The sequence below is a fragment of the Haliotis cracherodii genome, unplaced genomic scaffold, assembly GCF_022045235.1.
Source record: "Haliotis cracherodii isolate W230 unplaced genomic scaffold, xgHalCrac1.p SCAF_15, whole genome shotgun sequence".
Taxonomy (NCBI): domain Eukaryota; kingdom Metazoa; phylum Mollusca; class Gastropoda; order Lepetellida; family Haliotidae; genus Haliotis; species Haliotis cracherodii.
Window position 1 is genome coordinate 4,167,215 of NW_027266270.1, and position 10,869 is coordinate 4,178,083.

A 10,869-nucleotide genomic window follows, 5' to 3' on the forward strand; every position below is an offset into this window, starting at 1 on the left:
TTGTCGATTGGCTGGAGGATGTGGTCGACGAACACGACGATCCATGACATCCCAGAGGTGTTCTATGGGGTACATGTCTGGGGAGCATGCAGGCCACGACAACACGTTGATGTTGTTGGCTGCAAGGACGTTCTGTACGATTAGGGCTGTATGGGGTCTGGCGTTGTCATGCTGATAAAGGACACCACGTGCCAACTGTTATAGATATGGTAGGACAATCGGGGGAAGAATGTCATCCATGAAACGCTGAGCTGTCAAATTTCCGTGTTCTCCCCTGCCCCAAAATTCCTTCCAACACCATAACACCCTCCACGGCACGACCTCTTGAACGCAACATGCCGCAGTTCGTTCTCCCCTATGGCGGTAAACACGCTGTCTTCCATCAGCTGTCAATAACTGTCGAATCGAACTGGAATCGATTCCGGAGATGCATAGTACGCAAGTACCGGTCCTCATTGGGCGTAGTTACCCTGGGTCTGCTTGTTCTTGGCCTGTCTGATGTCTGCCCGGTCTGAATGTAACATTGCATCAGGTTAGTAACAGCAACACGGGAGAAACCGGAGGTTCTAGCAATGTGGGCATGGGTGGCTCCAATCTGTATCATATCCAGGGCCCTCTCGCGTTGTTCGGGTGTCAGCCGTGGCATTTCTGTGGTGTTTTTTTTTTTTATCAGTGTGAGAATCTGCCATGCCGTCCGTATAATTTATACACCGTTATTGCAAGCGTAGTTTCGGCTGCCCAAGCGGAGCGTGTTTTTCACTCTTTCGCATTTTCCTTAAAAGAAGCGTGTCGTAGACGTATATCACTTTCTACATAGACCATTGTTGAGTTAGGACAACGTGTTTTGCATTTTTTAAATTTCATTTTTAGAGTGGTACTTTTGACCGTCAGTCTGACTGGGGCATGCATGGTACACTGCGGTTCTCAGTGGGCTAGCACTGCACCACCGATATGGATCCGGTCTCTGTAGCCACGTTGCTTTAAAAGTGTTATATTTTTAAACGTAACATTTAACCCCTGTCCCCTCATAAGACGCAAGGTACAAGTCTAGACCTCCGTTGCCATTTTCACGGGGTTGTTAAGGAACAAGCTCATGAGCTAAGACTGGTCTTGTCACTACGCGACGCCACCGCTTCACCTGCAGGCGGCCACATGGCTCGCACGGGTGTCATAGCCAGTTGTCGCTCCCCTACGATAATCAGTGCATGGGTCTCAGATGTAACGGAATGTGCTATGGCTATTGTCAACCTGCTCGCAGACTCATTCATTCCATTGTCGCCATATTCGTACTCATTGTTTCCAACAAGTGGTACACATCTGCAGCCTGTGTCCTTTGGGTTTTGCTGCCACATTAGGCCTCCATGTTCTCACTGAATACTGCACATACAGTGTAAACTGACGTAACACAACAGCTCGGGGTTTTTAAGGGCGGTGAGGTAGCCCATAGTGTACGCTCAACACGGTTCTACCCTATTTGTCCGACACCCCAGTTGTCAGATTGGTCAGGAAGGGCTGTGATAAGCTTGGTCGACCTTTTGTTGCATTTGATCAGCCCAGATTGTCGTAGAGATTCTCAATTTACACACCTTCCATTTTTTTTCTTAAAATATTATAATAATTTCCCCATATCATATTAAACAAATTAGATATTATAAATAACAAAAGATAAAAGTTTCGGGCCACAAGTGGGGAGTCTGACAAGTGGGGAGTCTGACAAGTGGAGAGTCTGACAAATGGGAAGTCTGACAAGTGGAGTATCTGACAAGTGGGGAGTCTGACAAGTGGGGAGTCTGACAAGTGGAGAGTCTGACAAGTGGAGAGTCTGACAGGTGGGGAGTCTGACAAGTGGCGAATCTGACAAGTGGAGAGTCTGACAAGTGGGGAGTCTGACAAGTGGGGTATCTGACAAGTGGGGAGTCTGACAAGTGGGGAGTCTGACAAGTGGAGTATCTGACAGGTGGGGAGTCTGACAAGTGGGGAGTCTGACAGGTGGGGAGTCTGACAGGTGGGGAGTCTGACAGGTGGAGAGTCTGACAAGTGGGGAGTCTGACAGGTTGGGAGTCTGACAAGTGGGGACTCTGACAAGTGGAGAGTCTGACAAGTGGGGAGTCTGACAAGTGGGGAGTCTGACAGGTGGGGAGTCTGACAAGTGGGGAGTCTGACAGGTGGAGAGTCTGACAAGTGGGGAGTCTGACAAGTGGAGTATCTGACAAGTGGGGAGTCTGACAAGTGGAGAGTCTGACAAGTGGGGAGTCTGACAAGTGGGGAGTCTGACAAGTGGGGAGTCTGACAAGTGGAGAGTCTGACAAATGGGAAGTCTGACAAGTGGAGTATCTGACAAGTGGGGAGTCTGACAAGTGGGGAGTCTGACAAGTGGGGAGTCTGACAAGTGGAGAGTCTGACAGGTGGGGAGTCTGACAAGTGGGGAATCTGACAAGTGGAGAGTCTGACAAGTGGGGAGTCTGACAAGTGGAGTATCTGACAAGTGGGGAGTCTGACAAGTGGGGAGTCTGACAAGTGGAGTATCTGACAGGTGGGGCGTCTGACAAGTGGGGAGTCTGACAGGTGGGGAGTCTGACAGGTGGAGAGTCTGACAAGTGGGGAGTCTGACAGGTTGGGAGTCTGACAAGTGGGGACTCTGACAAGTGGAGAGTCTGACAAGTGGGGAGTCTGACAAGTGGGGAGTCTGACAGGTGGAGAGTCTGACAAGTGGGGAGTCTGACAAGTGGAGTATCTGACAAGTGGGGAGTCTGACAAGTGGAGAGTCTGACAAGTGGGGAGTCTGACAAGTGGGGAGTCTGACAAGTGGGGAGTCTGACAGGTGGGGAGTCTGACAAGTGGGGAGTCTGACAAGTGGGGAGTCTGACAAGTGGAGAGTCTGACAAGTGGGGAGTCTGACAAGTGGGGAGTCTGACAAGTGGAGTATCTGACAAGTGGGGAGTCTGACAAGTGGAGTATCTGACAAGTGGGGAGTCTGACAAGTGGAGTATCTGACAGGCTGGGAGTCTGACAAGTGGGGAGTCTGACAGGTGGGGAGTCTGACAAGTGGAGAGTCTGACAAGTGGGGAGTCTGACAAGTGGGGAGTCTGACAGGTGGGGAGTCTGACAAGTTGGTAGTCTGACATGTGGGGAGTCTGACAAGTGGGGAGTCGGACAAGTGGAGAGTCTGACAAGTTGGTAGTCTGACAGGTGGGGAGTCTGACAAGTGGGGAGTCTGACAAGTGGAGAGTTTGACAAGTGGGGAGTCTGACAGGTGGGGAGTCTGACAAGTGGGGAGTCTGACAAGTGGGGAGTCTGACAAGTGGGGAGTCTGACAAGTGGAGAGTCTGACAAGTGGGGAGTCTGACAAGTGGGGAGTCTGACAAGTGGAGTATCTGACAAGTGGGGAGTCTGACAAGTGGAGTATCTGACAAGTGGGGATTCTGACAAGTGGAGTATCTGACAGGTGGGGAGTCTGACAAGTGGAGAGTCTGACAAGTGGGGAGTCTGACAAGTGGGGAGTCTGACAAGTGGGGAGTCTGACAAGTGGGGAGTCTGACAGGTGGGGAGTCTGACAAGTGGGGAGTCTGACAAGTGGGGAGTCTGACAAGTGGAGAGTCTGACAAGTGGGGAGTCTGACAAGTGGGGAGTCTGACAAGTGGAGTATCTGACAAGTGGGGAGTCTGACAAGTGGAGTATCTGACAGGTGGGGAGTCTGACAAGTGGGGAGTCTGACAGGTGGGGAGTCTGACAAGTGGAGTATCTGACAAGTGGGGAGTCTGACAAGTGGGGAGTCTGACAGGTGGGGAGTCTGACAAGTTGGTAGTCTGACAAGTGGGGAGTCTGACAAGTGGGGAGTCGGACAAGTGGAGAGTCTGACAAGTTGGTAGTCTGACATGTGGGGAGTCTGACAAGTGGGGAGTCTGACAAGTGGAGAGTCTGACAAGTGGGGAGTCTGACAGGTGGGGAGTCTGACAAGTGGGGAGTCTGACAAGTGGAGTATCTGACAAGTGGAGAGTCTGACAAGTGGAGAGTCTGACAAGTTGGTAGTCTGACAAGTGGGGAGTCTGACAAGTGGAGAGTCTGACAGGTGGGGAGTCTGACAAGTGGGGAGTCTGACAAGTGGGGAGTCTGACAAGTGGAGTATCTGACAAGTGGGGAGTCTGACAAGTCGGGAGTCTGACAAGTGGGGAGTCTGACAGGTGGGGAGACACCTCGTCACACCCGGGCTCGACTCCCCTCATACGTACAATGTGTTTGGAAAGCATTTCTGAAAAAATATTTCTGCCAGGTACTAGTACTCCTTCGGTGATACGGATAAGCTAAGCAGAGTTAATTCCCTCAGTTATGCCAGGATCCGCTGGTCATGTTTCGAAGTTCAAATTCGCCATATGTATGATACTTGATTGCCAACATCACACCCGTTCTCGTGGGTTTCACCAATGCGATAACCGTATACGGCCTGCCCTCCTACATTGCCTCAAACCAGACACATATGCACACACACACACACACACGCACACACGCACACATGCACACACACGCGCGCACCTACTGATGAACTGGTTTTTGATTTACATGTAAAGAAAATATACAAAAACAAAACCTTGACTCATGTGGTAAACCATAAAATGTATTTGCACTCATCCTCGATTGTCCAGGGTACTATATCTCCATTCTATTGTGATATATACCCTGGACCCATTTGTTACCATAACGTCGTTTTTAAGTGACATCCCTAACTGAGCACATAATATCTGTCACTCATTTGTTTCAGCGTCGTGCTATTGTCATCGAATTTAAAACGAAACCATGTTAGCGTATGGCCCAGGGTAGCGGTTTTAAGCACACGCGTACTCTGATGGTGAAGCTTTTGTTTGTCAGTAGTTATGCATATCTTTGACATTTGTAGATGGTGATGAATATTTCAAGATGAAACTAACGAAGATCGCCGCAAGGGGACTCCGATCAAAATAGGCCGTCATCGCTTCTTTGAGGACGTTGAACATTGCTCATGCCATCAACCCTTGGTTTGTCTGGTCCAGACTCGATTATTTACAGGTTGCCGTGAAAAAGGCTAAAACAATTGAGGTATTAAACATACATTCATTCATTCACTCAGATGGTTGAAGGTTGGGCCCCGTTCCACAAAGCGATCTTAGCGCTAAGTCTTTACTAAAGAATGTAACTAAGATCACTTTGTGGAGCGACCCCTGGTGTGATTTGCAGTCAGGACATATTTCTTGACATTACTTCAGAATGGACCAAGTCTGGCCCACTCCTCCGCCGTCAGTACAGATAGGGGGCTATTAAGGGGCGATTCAATGACATGTAATAGATTAATCATCATTACTTGTAATTCTCCTTCAGGGTCGTCTGCTGGTCGTGTTCAGATTTCGTGTCTCGGTTTGTGGTACAAGGTCACAAGTCTAGGTCACTTCCTGAATGTTCCATAATTCCCTACTTCCGGTTCCGGAAAGTTCGGATGATCCGGAAGTGGCTTGATGGAACACAGTTGCAATCAACATGCAATCTTGACTCCGTAAGTGATATTATATCACAGAGTAGTTTTCAAAATCTGTGTGAGCTCTCTTGAATTATTCACCTATAAGTACTTACTTTTTTCCATAGAAATGAACTTTGAATAAGGATTCCAGTAGACCGGAAAAGATCAGTAGTTCGCCGCAGCGGGTTTTGTTTGGCCCTCGTTAATCCGGACCCCGTTAATCAACTAACTTTCTGCGATCGCTTTTCGAAACGCTCCGTATCCATGACTAATCCGGACGATTTCGGCAGGAACACAGACGTCCGTCTAAATGGGGTTTAAATGTATTGCAGCATATTTGACCTATCAGTGACAAAAATGATGTCCGATGCAATTACCTATTTTGACTTGCCGTTGCATGTGTTTGTGACGGGTGCAACCGATGGGACAGGATACGCTCACCTTGTCGCGAACACCTGGTTTCATCAATTTTTGAAAGCGATTTGAACACAAGCTAATTATAAAGTCAGAATCGTACAATCAACTCTGCTTGTAGCAGAGATTTCTATTTAACATGGAAAGGGATTTGTCGCTTTTATTTAGTTATACTCCGTGGGGACACGAACGCAGATAGTTGTTCTAACAGACTTGACAGTGCGCCGACATGTTTCACAACTGCAGGCAAACAGTGGTCCGAGCTTTTGTTGAATGAGCGACACCTGTTAGGGACATCTGTACAGAGCGCGGGGACGTGGCAGAAATAACCGTTCAAGGTGACATATGTTTGAGATATTATAGGTCATTCACCCAAACTAACGATATGTAGAGGATAATACCACGTGTCTATCGTTCCCTTCGACTGACCTTCACTTTGACTCCATGGAAATCCTGGTGCATGTATTTGTTTGTTGTTTAACGTCTTTCTCGGCGATATGTCAGCTTTATGACGGCGGACTGTTTAACGTCGCACACGGCAATATGTCATCTGTATGACGGCGGACTGTTTAACGTCGCACTCGGCAATATGTCAGCTTTATGACGGCGGACTGTTTAACGCCGCACTCGGCAATATGTCATCTGTATGACGGCGGACTGTTTAACGTCGCACTCGGCAATATGTCAGCTTTTTGACGGCGGACTGTTTTACGGCGCACTCGGCAATATGTCAGCTTTATGACGGCGTACTGTTTTTACGTCGCACTCGGCAATATGTCAGCTTCATGACGGCGGACTGTTTTTACGTCGCACTCGGCAATATGTCAGCTTTATGACGGCGGACTGTTTAACGCCGCACTCGGCAATATGTCAGCTTCATGACGGCGGACTGTTTAACGTCGCACTCGGCAATATGTCATCTGTATGACGGCGGACTGTTTAACGTCGCACTCGGCTATATGTTAGCTTTATGACGGCGTACTTTTTTTACGTCGCACTCGGCAATATGTCAGCTTTATGACGGCGGACTGTTTTACGGCGCACTCGGCAATATGTCAGCTTTATGACGGCGTACTGTTTTTACGTCGCACTTGGCAATATGTCAGCTTCATGACGGCGGACTGTTTAACATCGCACTCGGCAATATGTCAGCTTTATGACGGCGGACTGTTTAACGCCGCACTCGGCAATATGTCAGCTTTATGACGGCGGACTGTTTAACGTCGCACTCGGCAATATGTCAGCTTTTTTACGGCGGACTGTTTTACGGCGCACTCGGCAATATGTCAGCTTTATGACGGCGTACTGTTTTTACGTCGCACTCGGCAATATGTCAGCTTCATGACGGCGGACTGTTTAACATCGCACTCGGCAATATGTCAGCTTTATGACGATGTACTGTTTTACGTCGCACTCGGCAATATGTCAGCTTTATGACGGCGGACTGTTTAACGTCGCACTCGGCAATATGTCAGCTTTTTGACGGCGGACTGTTTTACGGCGCACTCGGCAATATGTCAGCTTTATGACGGCGTACTGTTTTTACGTCGCACTCGGCAATATGTCAGCTTCATGACGGCGGACTGTTTTTACGTCGCACTCGGCAATATGTTAGCTTTATGACGGCGTACTTTTTTTACGTCGCACTCGGCAATATGTCAGCTTTATGACGGCGGACTGTTTAACGTCGCACACGGCAATATGTCAGCTTTATGACGGCGTACTTTTTTGACGTCGCACTCGGCAATATGTCAGCTTTATGACGGCGGACTGTTTAACGTCGCACTCGGCAATATGTCATCTGTATGACGGCGGACTGTTTAACGTCGCACTCGGCAATATGTCAGCTTTTTGACGGCGGACTGTTTTACGGCGCACTCGGCAATATGTCAGCTTTATGACGGCGTACTTTTTTTACGTCGCACTCGGCAATATGTCAGCTTTATGACGGCGGACTGTTTAACGTCGCACACGGCAATATGTCAGCTTTATGACGGCGTACTTTTTTGACGTCGCACTCGGCAATATGTCAGCTTTATGACGGCGGACTGTTTAACGTCGCACTCGGCAATATGTCAGCTTTATGACGGCGGACTGTTTTACGGCGCACTCGGCAATATGTCAGCTTTATGACGGCGGACTGTTTTACGGCGCACTCGGCAATATGTCAGCTTTATGACGGCGTAATGTTTTTACGTCGCACTTGGCAATATGTCAGCTTCATGACGGTGGACTGTTTAACATCGCACTCGGCAATATGTCAGCTTTATGACGGCGGACTGTTTAACGCTGCACTCGGCAATATGTCATCTGTATGACGGCGGACTGTTTAACGTCGCACTCGGCAATATGTTAGCTTTATGACGGCGTACTTTTTTTACGTCGCACTCGGCAATATGTCAGCTTTATGACGGCGGACTGTTTAACGTCGCACACGGCAATATGTCAGCTTTATGACGGCGTACTTTTTTTACGTCGCACTCGGCAATATGTCAGCTTTATGACGGCGGACTGTTTAACGTCGCACTCGGCAATATGTCATCTGTATGACGGCGGACTGTTTAACGTCGCACTCGGCAATATGTCAGCTTTATGACGGCGGACTGTTTTACGGCGCACTCGGCAATATGTCAGCTTTATGACGGCGTACTGTTTTTACGTCGCACTTGGCAATATGTCAGCTTCATGACGGCGGACTGTTTAACATCGCACTCGGCAATATGTCAGCTTTATGACGGCGGACTGTTTAACGCCGCACTCGGCAATATGTCAGCTTTATGACGGCGGACTGTTTAACGTCGCACTCGGCAATATGTCAGCTTTATGACGGCGGACTGTTTTACGGCGCACTCGGCAATATGTCAGCTTTATGACGGCGTACTGTTTTTACGTCGCACTTGGCAATATGTCAGCTTCATGACGGTGGACTGTTTAACATCGCACTCGGCAATATGTCAGCTTTATGACGGCGGACTGTTTAACGCCGCACTCGGCAATATGTCATCTGTATGACGGCGGACTGTTTAACGTCGCACTCGGCAATATGTTAGCTTTATGACGGCGTACTTTTTTTACGTCGCACTCGGCAATATGTCAGCTTTATGACGGCGGACTGTTTAACGTCGCACACGGCAATATGTCAGCTTTATGACGGCGTACTTTTTTTACGTCGCACTCGGCAATATGTCAGCTTTATGACGGCGGACTGTTTAACGTCGCACTCGGCAATATGTCATCTGTATGACGGCGGACTGTTTAACGTCGCACTCGGCAATATGTCAGCTTTATGACGGCGGACTGTTTTACGGCGCACTCGGCAATATGTCAGCTTTATGACGGCGTACTGTTTTTACGTCGCACTTGGCAATATGTCAGCTTCATGACGGCGGACTGTTTAACATCGCACGCGGCAATATGTCAGCTTTATGACGGCGGACTGTTTAACGCCGCACTCGGCAATATGTCAGCTTTATGACGGCGGACTGTTTAACGCCGCACTCGGCAATATGTCAGCTTCATGACGGCGGACTTTTTACGTCGCACTCGGCAATATGTCAGCTTTATGACGGCGGACTTACTGTAGATCTGCTGGTCACAATGGCTGCTAAGTTGGTGACGTTGTGCCACGGTGGCCCTGACCTCTTGTTCAGGGCCCATTTTTGCGCACTGGGCTAAACTGTAGAGTAGCCTGGGTGAATGAGTGAGTGAGTGAGTATGGTTTTACGCCGCTTTTAGCAATATTCAAGCAATATTCAAGCAATATCACGGCGGGGGACACCAGAAATGGGCTTCACACATTGTACCCATTGTTCGGCGTGACGAGCGAACGCTTTAACCACTAGGCTACCCAACCGCCCCGTAGAGTAGCCTGGCCATTGCTGTGTTCTAATGTACTATACAAAGCCGTCAAGTTGGCCTGATGGTTAAAGCGCTCGTTGCGCATTTCCAACTCTGGTTGTGTAAAACTATTGTTCAGCATATCCCAGGGGGATGCTACGTGTGAAGCCCAGTTAGAGTCTGGCCTTTGTAACCAACATGTCCCAGGACAACCTTCACACAACAGTACTGAACTGTATGGCGAATTTAGGGCACGTTTAGGCACGTGTATATTCGTATATTGGCTATATACAGTATGACCCTCCCATATGCTGTATACCATGTCCCTCCCCAATACTGTTATATACTATATGTCCGTATTTCTGAACCGCCCTTGGCTCTATACTTCACCTTCCAGAATACTGACTATATACTCTTTGTGACTTCCCCAATACTGGTCACATTATAATAACGATTTTGACCCGTGTTTAGAACCTGACTATACCTTAATAATAATAATAAGAAGAGCAACGATTACAATCAAGCAGTTTACTTTCAGTGATGTTGTGTTTCAAATATACAATACAAGGGGTAGAATAGCAATGCATGACATATGGGCTGATAATAATAAGAACACATGAAATATAGAATAACAATTGAAAAAGACCATTAGAAACATACTTATCTGCCCTTGATTTGCATGTGCTAAGCGGAAGAATTTTAGGCAAATTCAACTTCCGGCGCGAACACGCTACAGTCGCTTACAACAAAGGCCTATTGTCAGTGTTTGAATAGCGCAGATATTAGGGTTCATTGAAACATTGCAACCTTCTACATGCCATCTTCAATCTTAAATAGGGGCGGTCGGGTAGCCTAGTGGTTAAAGCGTTCGCTCGTCACGCCGAACACCCGGGTTCGATTCCCGAGATGGGTACAATGAAGCCTATTTCTTGTGTCCCCCGCCTTGATATTGCTGGAATATTGGAACTCGAATAAAAGCGGCGTAAAACCATACTCACTCACTCACTCACTAATCTTGAATATTTAGCTGTTTTACACATTTTAACTAAAGTACAGAAATACGGCCTTCTAATGTCAAATGAAACATGTATTTCAACGTTGCGCTATCACATGCTATCACGCCGTCGCACTTT

General features: G+C 48.0%; 1 protein-coding gene across 1 annotated transcript; it reads right to left on the reverse strand.

The window, feature by feature from the left end:
* Window positions 1-452: 452 nt before the first annotated feature.
* On the reverse strand, window positions 453-9,556 carry LOC139462631 (uncharacterized). Its single transcript, XM_071244463.1, has 3 exons — window positions 9,478-9,556; window positions 1,716-4,094; window positions 453-511 (listed from the first exon to the last, which is right to left on the reverse strand). The coding sequence occupies exons 1-3, from the start codon at window positions 9,554-9,556 to the stop codon at window positions 453-455; spliced, it is 2,517 nt and encodes an 838-aa protein (XP_071100564.1).
* Window positions 9,557-10,869: the final 1,313 nt, after the last annotated feature.